Raw genomic sequence first — 17,895 nt, 5'->3', positions numbered from 1 at the left:
AGTTTTGATCAAAAATCTTGAAAACTGTTGTGGGGTCTGTGAGCTTTGTCTTAATGCTGCTTCACAGACATTGTATTGAATATATTTGAAGCATGTTTGAACGCTATTGTAAATGTTGTATTAATTGTTCCTTATTATTGTCTTCATGAATAATAAAAATAAAAAAGTATTTCTCATGGGTTCACAAAGATGTTTTTCACTAAAAATTATTTTGAATTTATTCAAAAGCACTCTGCAAATTTTATATGCCTTATCTCTTCTTTTTCTGTAAATTCTATGTTAATGTAATCATTTTATTATAAAATGTAAAGGTGACACAGAACACTAGCTCATAAATGGAAGTATACAGCCATATCCAAAATCTCTCAATTATCTGAAAAAAAAAAAAAAAGCCACTTAAGTAACAGGTATAATTTTTTTTATCCACAAATGAAATTAGATTAGATTTAATCAAGTTTGAAGTATTTTATTCAGTACTTTGTTTCTTGGAATTGTGCAATACTCATTCTTCCATGTAAAAAACTTGCACATTATAACTCCTTCATTGTGATAACTAAAGATTTGAATGTTTTCAACATATGGACATTATGATAAATTCTTTGCATACTATCTGACAAGAATGCCTCTGTGACATTATTGGTTCTGTCCTTCACTTTGAGGGTGAGAACTTTCAGGGTTAAAAGGGTAAAGTATTTTGTCCTAAAAATCACCTGGGTCAAAAGTCAAGAGGTAGGAATTAACTTAGAAATCTAACACCAGAATCCAAATCAAATTTTTAATAATATAAATTACTAATATTTAATATAAAATACTGCATAGAAATATTGTTAAAAACTGTTAAGTGTTTTTATTTTTTTATAGAAAAGTTTATCTTTAATTCTATGGGGTACATCTACTTACAGGTTGACAACCGCAGTCTCAGTGCTTGCTTTCTGCTCATTTTCTTTGTTTTTTAGTTCATTTATTTTCATTTTGAAAAATTTATAGAAGTAAACAAAATGACCCCAATTAACCTATCATTTAGCTTTCTTACCAATATTAATGCAGTTATTTAACATGTGTAATATTTTAGTATGTATCTCTAAGAGTCTAAACATAATCAGAGTGCTATCATACTATTTTCACATATAATTAACATTTAATTCCTCACCATCATTTCACTTTCTCAATGCCCTTGAATTTGTTTTGAGATGTGGTTTTACATTTTTAAATGTGCGTAGGCACATGTCCTGGCTTATTTCCAGTGCCAGTTTTTATGTGACGCTTTTCCCCTGGAATCCTAAGATGGAGAGGTGTGTCAGGACAGTTTGCCTCCACAATTCAAGAGCTCCCTCTTTTAGTTTCCTAAGTAAGAAGAAAATAGGGTCTGGTTCTTAGGAGTCCTATATTTTTATTCCTCTTCTTTTATTTCTCCTTTCTCTTTTCCTTATTGTACTTTTCAGGCTTGCTCAGCGTGATTTTAGCTCTCAATGTGTTTTCCCCATTGTGAAGTTTTGTCCTACTTGGGGTTTTACTTTCTTAGTTGAAAGAATTTAAAGGATCCACATTCTTCGACTTTTTTAGTACTTAATTATCAATCCCATACAGTAAGTTCAAGTCCCTCTAAGTTATACATGCTATTGACTTACTGCTCCCAGACATAAATTCCAGAGTACACATGTTAAAAGGTTTTTGGTTCTCCTGTTCTCAGGTTCATCAAATGCCATTTGCTTCCCTCTGCCTTTATTATACAGATTCTGATATCTTGTAAGGCTTGAACTAGTGTTTTCTTCCTAGTTATCCCTTGAATACATTTTTTTCACTTGGTGCTATTGCAATAACTACAGCCCTGCCAACATCTTCCACCTATTCTACTTTATTCTAAAATACTCCAAGTGAACATAAAATTTGTTTTTTCTCCTCCCCAAGCTTGATTGTTGAAATTTGAAAATATATTTTAGAATAATTTTAAATGACAAAAACCTGAAAATTGTACAAGTTAATTGGATGACATGGTGTTTCAACACACTGTAATGTTTAATGTAATTTTCACATAAAGCTTAGAGTGTTGGCTTTTGTTTCATGTATTTGGTCTCAGGATTTTGAAGATATCCCATTGTTTTCTACAGTCTACAGGTATAATGGGAAGTGTGTTGACACAGTAATTGTATTTGTTCAATAAGTATTGAGATACAAAAGGGATACACAAGACTTTGGTTATTTTTCACACCATGAACAGAGTGTCATTTGGTACTTTAGTATTAACTTAAAATTTTTACATATTGAATTATCTTTCTTGTTTAAAGAAATAGTTTATGTTTTTTCCAGTCAGTTCTATCACTTCTGGGAATAAATTCTGTGAATTCCAGGAAGAATTCTATGATAAATTATAAAAGGCTTGGGTTTAGAAGTCAGAACATAATGTTTTGTCTATAAGTTAACTAGTCCATTTTAGAATATTCACTTAAATATTTTTGTTAGGATATTGTATCTGTTGTGAGGGTTAATAATACCTTATTTCTGCTTTGTATGAAGCTTAGAAAGATGAAATTACATTTTAAAGAAACAGAGAGAAGAAAACTGCATATTAATTGAAAGTTCTCCATTTTTCACATAACAGCCTGAAATTGCTTAATGTTTATAAAAATAAATATTTCAGCATAATTGTATGCATATGAATATATATACATATGTATTTATATACATATACATGTATATGCCTATATATTTACAAAAAAAATCTGAAATGTACCTCTTTAGTGTTAGATAATTCTTAGTTGAAAAAAGTGCCCAATGTTTAGATAAGAAATTATTTGACAATACTATAATATTACTTAAAATAGTATATATATACATATAGAATAGCGTAGGTAATAATTCTACATGTTAAAAAGAATTCTTACTTATTGGAATAGAATATTTAAAATAATTATTAAATAATTATTTATTGGAAACAATATTATTTAGCTTACTAAATTATAAGCTAACATAGAAATAGGAGTATCATCAGACTTATATTTGCAAATTTGTTAACATTTCTGGTTATATTCTTGAAGGGTTCATAAAATAGCCAATCATATTTCCATTAAAATACAAGATATAATTTTATTCAAAATTGCTTCAGGAACTTACCATTGAAAGTTTCATTAAAATGAGAAATGTTTTTAAACACAATTCTTTTATTTCTTATTTGTCAATTGATTAATTTATTCACATTGTTAAGCTGGGAAAGAATTTGATAAATACTTTCTTATTTATATGATAGTGTATATATTATCAATCATGTCTGAGTAAGATATTTCTTTTATATAAAATAGTCATATGAAGTATACTTCAATAGAACTAAAAATTAATATACTCAGTAATTTACAGGCAATCTCCTACATGTAGGAGTATTGTTTCTGACAAAGAAAGCAAGAATTGCACAGGATATATCATCACTTATGCTAACTAGAATGAAATAAATGTGCAGTTTGTATTGTTAAATGCAGACAGAAGAAAAAAAACTTAGTTCAACCTTTCAAATTTATGTACTTAAAAGGATTTGCAATTTACTTTTCCCTTCTCAATGAGCTTCTTTTCTTTTCTTTCTTTTTTTTAACCCAGTCATTATACACACAATACAAGTTCTCATCTGCTGGTTACTATGACACATCCAAACTCAAGAGTTCAAGATGTTGGTTTAATTTCGGTTAATTAGAATGTTGTCTCTAAGAACAAGCCTTTTTGTATTGTTTTGTTTTTCTGAGGAGGTGGTAGAAAAGGTAGACTTAAAGAATATATAGTACATCACTATGTGTATTTTAAAATGCCTTTTTTCCCCATTATAAAGCACAATATATTTCTTATAGAAATGCTTAAGTATTATAAGTCAAAAAAATAAGCAAAATGTGTTCAAATAATCCAAATAATTGATAATCATTTTCTTTTAGTTTTCTTTTACATGTTATGTTTAAAAATTCACAGATATTAGGTGATTATATAATATGTTAGATACATAATGTTTAAATATATATCATTATACTATGAAATCTATAAATGCATAACATCTCATTGTTATTTATAGCACAAAAATGAATCTACTAATGATCTATAAGTTTTTTGTTTTGTGAAGTTTTATTTTAAAATAACTGTTTTCTTTAGAAATTAATGTTGTAAGAAAAAATTATTTAAACATTTTAGGATCATTCATTCAAATAAAATACATGTAATTGCATTTACATAAATTAAAAATAGACTAACAAATCTACCTGTTTTAAGATCTATTTTTCTTTACATAAAACATGATGAAGTTCCAAAAGAAGCAGAAAAATCATGATAAAATTGAATAAAGAAAATCCATCTAAAGACTGAAGTTTTTGATTTGTTTTTGATTTGTTTTTCTCTCTGCTCAATGAAGTATTCCACAGAGGACAGGATAATGATTACTGCTCAGGCACTATGTCCTGGGGCTTTGTACCATTTATTTTTAAAATAAATGTTTTAATTCATTTGTTTTAAACAGATTAATGCCCCAATTTGTTCATAGCTCTGCCTGAGGTCTGAGGGGGATGCCAGTTTTGCAACTATCCTCTAGTCTTATCGATGGAGGTTATATCATTTCTTTAAATTTAAATATTTTTTATACATTAGAAAATAAATGCCATACAAAAATATGAAGAGACAAAGAGCTGTGAGAATACAAAGGAATAAAACTTTGCTTTCAACTGAAGGCAGATAAAGGCTGGGGTAAGGGTAATAGAAAACTGTAGGAAGTTTTATTTCTTCATCAGTGCTATGAACTTTTAGCACTTCTTGTCAAATGTCATCTTTTATCTTTTTTGTTAGTGAATTTTCTGAAAACACCATTTCTCAGGAGATTTTTGCAATTAAAGAAAATTAGTTTAAAAGAGTCTAGCACACCAAACATCATGCATATTGATTTCTGTTGTCAATGTTTTCCAATTCAAATGAATGAAGATTTGTTTACATAAGTAGATTGGTGAAGATAAAATTCTTATTTTGTTAACATAAGAGACAGCAGGAAAGATGAAGTAGGACTGAAATCATTTCAAGCATACCCAACTAGTCATATTTTATATCTCTTAAGGGTTTTACTGTTAATCTTGCCTATTGTTCTTAGCTGTGTTAGAACATTAGGATATAATATAACTCAAAAACTACTGGTATGTTTCTGTGTTTTGTTTTGAGTTTTTTTGGGTGTGAAAATTTATTGACTTTTTAAATTGCTGAAGTCATTGTCTGATGAAAAAACATAACAAAACAACACTGTTGTTAAAATATTAATAATTTTTCCTAAATATAAAATGTCAGAATTGCTTGTAGTAGTGATTTTGTACCCTAAAAATTTACCAAGCTAAATATTTACATGTGAAAATCATTTTAATAATATTATCTGTATCAAAAATGATAATGTAAAATAATTAACATTTCCCACTGAAAAGTAAGTAACCTTATTTTTATCCTTGATTCAATTTTTTAATTTATCAAATACCATATTATGTTCTGTGCCAAGTACTACTTTAAGTGTTCAGTAAAATATCAACACATTACCCCAACCCTGTAAGGAGCGTGTTGTTAACAGTGTGCCCTTAATAAGCATTAAAATGAAAATACAAAGAAATCATGTGTTTTACACATAACCAGTAACTTGATAAGTTATCTATCCCCAGAGCTTGTGTCCTTAAATTTGCCTTATAGTTTAGTCAAAGTTTAGTGAGTTAAAGCATCATTATAATTCCTTGAACATTGCATTAATTTTTGGGGGGGGGATGCTATAACAAATTACCACAAACTCAATGATTTAAAAACACAAATGTATTATCTGGCAGTTCTGTAGGGCAGAAATCCAACATAAGTCTCACTGGTTTAAAATTGTGCTGTCAACCAGGGTCATGTTCCTTTCTGGCAACTCAAGGAGAAAAATCTGTTTTCTTGTTTTTTCCACATTCTGGATGCCATGACATTTCTTGGCTTGTGGCTTCTGGTCCTCTTCTTACATTAAAAACTGGCAAGTTGCCTCTCCCCAACCATTCTACCTCTGTCTCTACTCCCTCCGACCACAGCTAGAAAAGTCCTCTTTTCTTTTATGATGATCTCCACATCTTACGTTACTCAATCACATCTACAAAGTCCCATTTGCTACGTAAGGTAACAGCCACAGGATTCAGATTATGAAGTGAACATCTCATTTTAGTCTAGTTTCCCAGGATGAGAGCAAACAGTTGACCTCTGACTTTCTGACTCAGGCTTATTTCAATTAGCATGATGTTCTTAGTTCCATTCATCTACCAGCAAATGTCATAGTTTCATTCTTCTTCATGGCTGAGTGAAACTCATCATATTTTCTTTATCCATTCATTTGTTGAAAAAACCAAAATAAGGCAGGAAAAAAAGCAGGGCAAGAGGAATCACAAAAATTGAAAGGAAATCAGTGGAGAAGAGAAATGCGATGTGGAGTGGAAGGGACAGGAAAAACGAGGGACAGTGTAATGAAATGGGCCAAATAATACTATGTCATACATAAAAATACCAAGTAGATTTTGCATTTATATATATATATTTATATATATATATGATCTATCACTAATTAAAATTAAAACTGTAAATAAATGGAAGGGAGACCAGTAGAGTAGAGGAAGGGGAAAGGAGGACAGAGGAGGTGAAGGAAAGGAGAAGCGTTGGAACAAATTATATTCCAAGCTGTTTTGAGTATGCCAAAATGATCCCCAATATGACGTATTTAAAAAAAAAAAAGAATGTGAATATCTTGAGGGTCGATTATCCTGAATACCATAATCATCACTTCCTGTGTCCAATAATTTTAAGTCTTAGGTAAAAAATTAAGTTCTAATTTTGGTTCTGATAATAATTTGAGGTGGAAACCAGAAAGGAAGTCACTAGTGAGTCACTATTCTCTACAGTTTTGTAAAATTCTAGAGTAGTGGGTGACATTCAAGGGAAGTCACCTCTTAAGCAGAACTTTGAAAAGAGCAGTTTATTTATAGCAGTTTATTTTTGATCACTCCCAGAATGTGACATAGGAATATGATCTCTTCAGGAGTCCAAGAGGTCAAATGTTTTTTTAAATAATAAGTTAAACTACCTGATTTCTTACTTTCATGCCTCCTAAAATGCACAGTGAAGTCTTCTAGAGATTGTATGATGTCTATTATAACAGCAGATTGAGATGGAAGCCCAGAGTTCAGTTGTTAATTATTAAGCCATATATTAAAATTTTGGTAAAACACAAAGCATGCTGCTTTTATTACCACGATATTTTGTTTGGGCAGTAAATTTATTATTATAAAAAGTATTACAATAGTATATAATTCAGTTATTATTTTACATAAATATTTTGCAATACTTCACTTACAATATCTAATGTCATAAATATACCCACGCACACATCCACATACATGCATATATACACAGCTCATGTAAGTAAAACTTCATTTTTGTTCTCAAGTTTGAGAGTATAAATGGATTCTGAAATGAAAACATTTGAGAATCTTTGCCTTTAGAACTTGTTGGAAATGAAGTAAACTCATAAATTAATTATAATTTAAGGATTAATTATACTCTGATGAAGGATTATTATTTTATTTTTCTAATTCAATTTTAATTATAACATAAAACTTTAGTATTTCAAGACAAAGGAGATTTTTTTTTCTTCAAAATAATATAAAACTGATTGTGGTAATACAAAATATTTTAACTCCCCCTCTTGGGAAAGTCACTTTTTATTACAAGATGATCTGCTTATTATACCCCTCACATCATATTCAGTTTTACTTACGCTCTGTAGCTTCTAAATGTGTCACAATGAATAGAAAAAATAAAGAAGTTGCAATGAGTAAAGACTGAAAGATATTGGCTTGTGACCACAAGTCTTGTGTCTTTGGTCAATTTGTCTGAAAACTTTGACCTAGTATACTTGTCCTAAAAATACCCTCTGTTGATGGTGTGAAGCAGACCTAATTTTATCCTACCTATACCTAAGTTTTCTTATTAATCAAACAATAAAAATTTGTTTTGATGATTATATCAGATTCATAAACAGCAATCTGCACAATTGTGTCAGTGAGAATGCATAGAATAAATGTTAAAGATTAGCTACTATTTGTTGAAGATATTCAGTAAATATGAGCATATTCCTAGTCTTTTTAAGATCTACATTACATAACGTAGATCATGTTAAATGTCTCATTAAAACATGCAGTCTGCATTACTTTTTCCATCAGTAAGTGTAAACATTTAAAATCTGTATACATACAGCCTTATATGTATGGTCATAAAAATGTAGTAACAATATGCTTTTATGTTTACCGTGTCATAATGCAACAAGGAACATTTCTAACTATATTGTTTAAATGCATAAAAACTTAGGAATTTTTTATTTTCCAGTTGTGTGGGCATGGAATTATAAATTAATTTTTTTTTATCCTAAATGATTGTTTTCTACCTTTTAGGTCAATTCTCTTATTAGCATTAACACACAAACCTTTTTTTAGATCCTGAAAATAAAGATCTTTTCCTTTACAGTATTTTATTGTTTAAATTTACATAACTTGGCTATTGTAAATTGTGTTGCTATAAATATTTATTTACCTTTATCACTACAGCATGTTGATTTTAGTTCTTTTGGATGAATAATCTCACCAACAATTTATGAGTGTACCTTTCCTCCGTATCCTCACTGACAATTGTTATTATTCATATTCTTGATTGTCATTGTAACTGAACTTAGATTCGAAATGTAGCTTTGATTTGCATTTTTCTGATTGCCAGGGATATTGAACTTTTTTTATTTATTACTAGACATTTGTGTATCTTCTGTTGAGAAATGTATGATTATTTTTCTCATTGATTTATTTTTTGGTTGTTACATTTTTGAGTTCTTAATATTAATGTCCTGTCAGAGTAGCAGTTGTCAGACTTCCTCTCATTCTGTAGGATCTCTCTTCACACTCTTTAATCATTTCTTTTTCAATTTGATGCCATCCCAATTACTGATTCTTGGATTTATGTATTGAGATTTCATGATCTGGTTAAAGTCAATTCCTGCACCAACATGTTCAATTGTTGACCCTATGTTTTCTTCCAGAAGTTGAAAAGTTTATCCTCTAATTTCCAGGTCTTTGATTTACTTTGATTTCACTTTTGTGCAGGGTGAGAGATAGGGATCTGGTTTCACTCTTCTACATATGGATATCCAGTTTTCCCTGCACCATTTGTTTAAAAGGCTATCTTTTCTCCAAGGCTGTTTTTGGTAACTTTGTCAAGTATCAGATCACTGTTACTTTGTGGGTTTGTCTCTGTCTCTTGTTCATTTTGATGTCAATAGCATGCTGGGTTTTTAAAATTTTTGTTGTTATTTGTTTTTACTATAGCTTTATAGTAGAATTTGAGATCAAGTATTGTGATGCCTTCCATATCACTCTTCTTTCTCAGAATTTCTTTCGCTATTATGGATCCTTAATTCTTCCAAATGAATTTTAAGACAATTTTTCTTAGTTCTGTGAAGAATGACATTGGCATTTTGATGGGAATTAAATGGAATCTGGGCAATACTTTCAGAAAAATGTCCATTTTGACAATATTTATTCAGCCTATCCTAGAAAATAGAAGATCTTTAGATCTTCTTTCCAATTCCTTGTTGTATTGATACTATCGTTTTTTTCATATTCTCAATTTCATTAATTTTAGTTGTGATCTTAATTATTTCTTGTCTTCTAGTGATTTTAGAATTAGTTTGTTCTTCCTTTGCCAAGATCTTGCAGTGGGGTGTAAGCTCATTTATTTGTAAACTTTCTATTCTTTTTTTAAATTGTTCTTCTTAGTTATACATGACAGTAGAATCCATTTTAATAAAAGCATAGAACCATGGGATATATCTTACTCTAATTTGGACCTCTTTCTTGTGGAATCTGTCTTTTCTTTAAATGTGGGCACTCAACACTATACATTTTCCTCTTAGAACAACTTTCATTCTTTTCCAGAGATTTTGATATGTTGCATCCCTATTCACATGTTTCTAAGAATTTATTTTCTTCTCTCATTTCTTCTATGATTCATTCTTCATTTAGAAGAATATTACTCACTCTCCATGTGCTTTTGTGATTTCTACTATTTTTATTGTCATATTTTGTAATTTCATCCCATTATGATCTGATAAGATGTACAGAATTATATCACTTATATTTTTGCATGTTCTAATACTTACACTGTGACCTAGATTGTGTTGTATTTTGGAAAGGATTTTATGAGCTACTGGGAAAAAAGTAAATTCAGATATTTTAGGATGAAATAGTCTGTAGATTTCATTTTATTTATAATATTATTTAGGTTAAGATATCTTTATTGATTTTATGCTTTGATGGCCTGTCTATTGAGATAATGGTGTTATGAAAACACCCAGTATTATTGTATTGGGATCTGTCTGGGTTTAATATCAAGAATTTTCTTTTATAATTAGATACTCCAACATGTGAGACATATGTATTCAGTATAATTATAGCTTATTGTTGAATTGTTCCTTTTATCAGAATGTAGTGGCCTTTTTGTCTCTTCTGATTAATGTTTGCTTGAAATCTGCTTTGTCAGATATGCGACTAGCCACCCTGGTTAGTTTTAGACCCAGTCACAAGGAGTGTTTCTATCCATTCTTTTACTTTCAGTCTATGGGTGTCTTTGCAGCATATAGTTGGATCTTGTTTTTTAATCCATTCTGCAAATCTAAGTATTTTAATTGGGCAGTTGAGACAATTGGGCAGTTGAGACCATTTACTTTAAGTGTTACTATTTGTTATTTCTCACCATTTTGGTTTGTTTGCTGTATTGAATTCAGTCAATTTTAATTTATTTAGTGGCTCTTCTAAGAAGCTTCATCTATTTGGGAGATTTAGCATCTATTTTTAATTCTTCTGTGTTGTAGTATGCCTTTAAATAATTTTCATCGTGGGTTTTTTTAGTTTATCCTCATTATGGAAACTTTTAATTTTTTTTCTATTCTGAAAGATAGCCTATGTGGGTATAACATTTTTGGGTGGTAAATGTGTTCTTTTAGAGCGTGGAAGTATCTCTTTTCTAGCTCTTCATTTTTTTTTTTTTTTTTTGTCTGAGTTGCAAAGTCAGAAGTGAGCCTTTTTGGTTTGACTCTAAATGTGATATGACATTTTTCTGTTGCAGTTTTAAATCATTTCTTTATTTCCTATACTAGGCATTTTGATTGTGATAAATCTGAGAGATTCTCTTTTGATCCCGCTTATTTGGTATTCTATATGACTCCTAAATGTGCATATCCATCCCATATATAACGTTAATATTCTGGTATTATTTCATTGAGAAGTTTTTAAAGTCTTTAGACTGTAACTCCATGTTTTCTTCTATCCCGCTGTTCTTAAATTTGGTCTTTTGATGTTGTCTCAGAGTTCTCATATGTTCTGATCATGGTGTTTAACTGCATTTTTTCCTCTTTATTATATAGTGAGTATTCAAGTTTGTATTCCTCCATCTTTAAGATCTAAAGTTGTTTCTTTGAAATCTGAAGTTTTATTTTCTACATAATCTAATTTGTTGGTGATACTTTCAAGTGAATTATAAAAATGTGATTCATTATGTCTTTCATTTCCAGGAATTCTGATTGGTTTCTTTTCCGTATTTCTGTTTCTTTATTGAAGTGATCTTTCAACTCCTGTATATGCTCTTTAGAGCTTTAGAACTTCTTTTAGTTCATTAAATATTTTATTAACCAGGGGGGTTTTACAGTCTTTCTCTGGAATTTCATCTTGTTCTATATCTGTGTGTTTCTTTATTGTGGAATTGTAAAACGGGGGGGAAAACTTTCCTCATGTTTTCAGAGGGTGGGACTGACACGTGTCAAGATGGATTCCTCCTCCTCTTTTATGTGTTTGTCCTTTGGTGTGTGGTTATCTTTTTTGCTCTTGAGACTTCTCTTTGTTTTTGCTATATAAGTAGATGTCCAGAAGCAGGACCTGAGGTACCGTCTTGTTTTACTACTTGGCCCCTGGTCATTGGTTTTGAGTTTTTCTCTTCCTTATTCTATGTGTTGAAATATTGTTGGAGCTCTAGTGGGGATAATTCATGCATGAAGTGAGAGTTTCTGTCACTTGGCTGAGTTGTGGGTGTAGCTAAGCAATAGAATCTCTATTCTGTGAACTTGTAGTGCCCCAATCACTTCCCACCTTCTCTTATAAAAAGAGGAATGAGGAAATGCAATAATGGGGTAGCAACCAATATACAGCCTTAAAATAAGTATCCACTGCCTACTATGACATCTATAAGTAACACTAATGGTCACGTGAAAAGGAATAATGGAGTAAGCATTTACCATCAGCAGTAAAAATAAAAAGTCATAAACTGACCTGACATTGAACAGCAGGAATCAACTATGTTATCCACTGTATTGATGACTGCAACACAAATGGTGTACAGTACAGACTAAACAAACTAAGTAGCTCAAACAGAGAGTAAATTTACAGTTCCTTAAGTGAAAAGAAAATGAGAAATGAAGGCAAGAGAAATTTTGAAATATTTAAAAAATAAACAGAGAGAAAGGAGGAAAAAGGGAGATGATGATGGTTACAAAGAAAGAAGAATAAAGTAATTCTAAAAGAAATAAAATAAATAGAAGGAAATTCATTAGAGGGGAAAGAAAGATTAAGAAGAATAAAAACAAAGGTACAAACAAGCCAAAAGAAAGCCATATAAAAGTTTACCTCTCCAAAGTCAAAATAAGGTTAAAAATCAAATAAAAAACCATTAAAAGATGAAATTTATAAATATATCTATATACAAGTATATAATATATATTTCATAAATATACAAATATAAAGTTTTTATAAATATATAAATAATATAGAAATATTAAATATAGAAATAGTTAACACTATTTATATTTATAAACATAAATGTTAATATAAATATTTAATATTACTTATATTTATAATATACTTTATATATAAACATATAACAAATATATAAAAATTTTATAAATATATATATTCACACACACGTATATGGCTTATTTTCACTGAGGTGGTTAACAATATTGACAAAAATGGATGCTCATCGCTTATACTTCTGTGCCTTATTTTTCATTTGTTTTGGATTCTGTATCCACTGGATACAAATTTTTGTGTTTTTCACCATGTCTCCAGCCATTGTGTTCTGAAGCCAAAGCTGATTATAGTACCTCCCAGCTTCTTCCCTCACAGTATAGGATAATTTAGTCTGGTGAGTACTGAAAATTCAAGTATTTTCTAGACAGACTAGGTTGATGTACTCCCAGAGTGGAACTGATGCAGAATTCTAAATGGGAAGTTAAAGCAGATGGGGTTTGATTTTGTCTGTGGGAACTTATTTGAGAATAGATCCACAACCCCTGTTGCTGAACAGTGCTGATTTCTTCTGATGTCTGGGTTTCAGGAACCTCCTGAAAATTCCACTCTTATAATGGGGCCCTAATCTTCTATTGCTCTCATATATTCCACTGCCATGGATGTGAATTTTCCAGGACCAGACCTGAAATGCAGATGTACCCATCTTACCAGTTTCTGGCCTCTTCCCAGATGCTTGCATGGGCCGCCAATGACAAAAGGAACTGAAGCCTCTCCCTTGGTATTCCCACTCCGGATCACCCCAGTCACGATCTTGTCTGGGCCTGTTTTAAGTCATTCCAGTCCAGGCACTCCACTCAGGATGTCACAACAGGCAACTGCTTGGTCAGTTTACGCATTCCAGCCTCTCACCTTTGCAAGCTGCCAATCAGTCACGTACAGGTGAGTCCCACCATGGCTCTAGTTTCACAGGCCAAGTGATTCTGATCATTTTTCAGTCATCAACTTGCTCCACCATCTCTGGGTCAATTAACCTCAGTCTCCCTCTCTATTTCACGTGTTCCTACAAGTGAATTTCTTTCACCTTGCTTTGCTCTCTTTCTGCCTTTGTTGCCCTCCCCTCTTCAGTGAGCTAGAAATGCTGATGCTGCCACCAGTTAAGCTGGTACATCGCTAACATATCATTTCTTTATGTTCATAACTTCTGATTTTCAGTGTCTCTATGATTATTTTACTATCCAATGTTGAATTTTAGTGAATTCTCTCAACCACCCATCTTGCAACAGTACTACTGCTGTTTGAATTTCCAGCTGAGGAGCATTGGAGTATGCACACGTCCTCGAATCTACCAACTTCCATTCACAGTCTTTAATTTTCAAAGTTCCTTAGGACTAGGAAGCCTAGTAAAATTTTCATTTCATGTTACATACTAAAGAAGGCTGATATTTAATCCCAAGTAAAGATTCAGTGAAAAATATTTGTGTATTTAATTCTCCTGGTCATACATATTTTATAAATTTTATATTAATATAGACTTATCTATAATTGCCATAAATTATTCCTCTTTCTTCCAGTGAAGGGAAGAGAATAAATGTGTGATATGCCTAGGATGAACTGATCCCAGTTTTAGTCCTACTGTCTAGTGGTCTTAGGCTTGCATCCCAGGTCCTAGATTTAGTATAATTTGTACTTTTTTTCCCCAACAGTGATTCTCAGGCTACATTTTTATTGAGTAATCCATGTTGCATATGATATTTACAATCACATACATGACAGTAATCCTATAAATGGTTTCTAATTTTATTTGACACTATAGTTAGACCAAATATTTTATATTAGAGCATCATTTCTTTTCTGTTTATTGAGATCACTCTGTTATTCAAAATTTATAGTTCAAAATATGTTCATTATTTTAAACTACAGGGTTATATTTACTGATTGAGATAGCAACTTAAAATATTATAATGGTAAATATTAAAAGGTCACTAAAAGTGAATTCATGAAGTAATTTGTATTTCAATATATTCCTTTTTTATTGGTTCTTTTTAGTTATGATAATAGAATTCATTATTACAGTTTTAAAAATATAAGTTGGGGTTTGTAATTATTGTTTTTTAAGCAAACTCTGAATCTAACCCCATCAAGAATGAAGATGAATATTGAAGTACAATTTTACACTGTGATTACATGGTAATAGAATACTTTCCACCAATTTAATTTTTACTATTTTTCTTAGAAACTATTTTTTAAAAATAAAGCAAACATAGAATACATGTCTTTTAAAATATCAGTTGTGATGGAATGAGTTAAAGCATCTATATGAGTGTAGATAGAGATCAAAAGGTAGTTTTAAAGTTTTTAAAATTTTAGTAACTATAGTCATCATTAAGAAGTTATACTGTTACTCAAAATAAACTGCAAAACTTCTAGTGTATAAATACTAGAAAATAACAAATGGAATAATGCTATCAGAGGGGTATATTATTTTACAATATACAGCTTTCTAAAGAAGGTTTTTCATTTTAATTGCATATAGAAATAAAAATATACTACACTTCTTAAAAGTATATAACAAGTTGTGAAAAAAGTATGCAGTCAGGAAACATTATAATATACTACAGTCATAGAGTTAATATGAAATAGGAAAATGAAATAAAAATGAAGAAATGTTTGTTCTCTCTAATTTATTTGCAAAAGTTAATGACTATTGTAGAATTTTTAATTATTATGATTCAAGAATTACTTTCTAAATATGCATATTATTACTTAATGTATTAATATATTCCCCTGACACTTCCATAGGTATGAATGTGCGTATATATATATATATATATATATATAATTTTTTTTTTAGTCAGGTTATCTATATTCTTTTTTTCACATTGATGTTTTACATGTATTGAGGACATTTTTAAAAGATAAACTCATGACTTCCATACAAATATTACATGAACATGGACAAAAAAACTTTTTAAACTAATTTGTGAGGGAACAGATGTTACAATTGGTTTGAAGGAGAACTTAAAGAGCAGACAAGTAAACAGGCAATCAGGAATGGTGACATGAACTTCCTAAACCCAGGCATTGTGGAACAGCCAGGAGCAATCAATACTCATTCCACAAAACACATGCATCACTACATTTCTTCTACAGCTTCCAGAGCTGAAAATTAGCCTAAAATAAATAAATAAATAAATAAATAAATAAATAAATAAATATCAGAGCCACTTGGCAAAAATGTGTTAATCTAAAACCGGGTAGTGTGCCTTTATTTTCCATTTCAATACCTTTCACAATTTTTCTCTGACAAATTACAGCCAAATTCAAAAAGCTGAGTGAATCTACAAAATAGGCTGATCATGAAAATGTGCTCACTGATTATGCCAAAAATGTTCTGTGGTTCTCAGAATTACCAAGTAGCAATTCTGAAATTAAACTTATCTCCATCAAAGATAAGCAGAAAATCAAAGCTCTTAGAAGACACAAGTGATTTTTCTGAGGTAGAAAACATTCTTCAATGTGGATAAAGATATAGATACAACATGTATTCTATAGACACAAACTAAAACTATTGATTCATTCAGACAGGGTGATTTGCTGAGATTATGTGAAAAGAACGGAAATAATTTTGAGGTTGGCTAATTGGAAAGATGGTTTCTTAAGATTCACCAATAACAAGGCTCTTCCATTCAGGTTATAAAGCAGAGAAAATTAACATCTCACTTATGAGTTGCTTTTGCATGTTAACATCAATATCAAAGAGAGTGAAACAATATAATATTATATATGTATATATGCATGCACGTACACATATATACACACAATAAAATGTATACCTATATGCACACATGGTTTGTATTTTCTAGCTGCCATTTTTCCCTTTATTGTATACTTTATCCACTTCATTATTCAGATAGTAAAGCAACACCTGTGCTCTGGACTGTCTCTGTTTGTCTTCCATTCACTACCAAGTAGACAGTTAAAAACGCTTGAGAGTGGGCCAAGCCAACAAAGGATGGAAAGGCCCATTTTACAAGGTTACACTGAAGATATAGGTCACAATTTGAAGGCTATCGGTTTCATTCACCCTTTCCCTCAGCAGCAGGAATCATGAACATGGGCTCTAGGTGCCAAGAAGCCCAAAGGAATACTGAGAAACCTCGCCCTCACTCATAGGCAGGCAGATCAAACAGTTCAGGCTGGACGTCCTGCAGGGAACTGAGCACCAATGTGGCCTTTGTCGTCAAGTCTCTGTTCAGGTTTTCATCCGGAACCATGACCACCTGCATCCCAGCGGCCAGGGCTGCCTCCACCCCGTTGGGAGCATCTTCAAAGACGAGGCACTTTTCAGGGAGTGGAGGAGGAGAGAACCTCCTGGCACAGACGAGAAATATTTCAGGGTCTGGTTTGCCATGCTTCACCTCGTCTCCCAACACGATGTGGTTAAACAAACTGAAGAATTCCTTGTGTCTTCTCGTTTTCACTTTGAAGGATGCGGACTCTGAGCTGGTGGCCACGGCAATGGGTATGCTGTGCTTCTGCAGGTGGTGGATCAGTTTTTCGGCGCCTGGCATGAGTTCGGCTGCAGGGAAGAGCTCCTGTAACTTGGTTTGGCTCTCCTCCATCAGCTCCTCTTTGGACATCGGCAGCTTCAGGACATCTACCATGATCTGAGCCGCCTCCAACGCCTTTTTTCCCAAAACTAGGGGCTTGACTTCCCAGGTGTACTTTTTTTCATAGCGACCACATATTTCTTCCAACACCACAGAACGTAGCCGTTCAGTATCCAGAAGCAGGCCATCCATGTCAAAGATGACGTGGGTGACTGGCCGCAGCCCCAGCACAAGCGCAGCCATCTCCACCTTAGTGGGGTTGGGAAGACGCTCGGCCACCGGTCAGCGCACGTGCTCCAAGATCCTCTGTGCACGTGCACCCTGGCCGGAGTATCTGTTGTTAGGGCTGAGTCTCGAGGGTTCTTGATATTTAGATGACCATCTTTTATCAGATATGTGTTTTACAATATTTTGTCTCAGCAGTTTGTCTTCTCATATTCTTG

At 31.8% G+C, this 17,895-nt stretch overlaps 1 protein-coding gene across 1 annotated transcript; it reads right to left on the bottom strand.

Annotated features, from left to right (window-relative positions):
• Positions 1–17,005: 17,005 nt before the first annotated feature.
• Positions 17,006–17,695, bottom strand: LOC306638067 (pseudouridine-5'-phosphatase-like; the record flags this gene model as incomplete). The annotated part of the gene is made up of 1 exon (XM_079101160.1): positions 17,006–17,695. One exon carries the CDS (start codon positions 17,693–17,695, stop codon positions 17,006–17,008), a length of 690 nt encoding a protein of 229 aa, XP_078957286.1.
• Between the last annotated feature and the right edge of the window lie 200 nt (positions 17,696–17,895).

This window comes from Sciurus vulgaris, assembly GCF_902686455.1.
Source record: "Sciurus vulgaris genome assembly, chromosome: 10".
NCBI classification, from domain to species: Eukaryota; Metazoa; Chordata; class Mammalia; order Rodentia; family Sciuridae; genus Sciurus; species Sciurus vulgaris.
The sequence above is the reverse complement of the archived record's forward strand: the minus strand, read 5'-3'. Positions and strand labels throughout refer to the sequence as shown.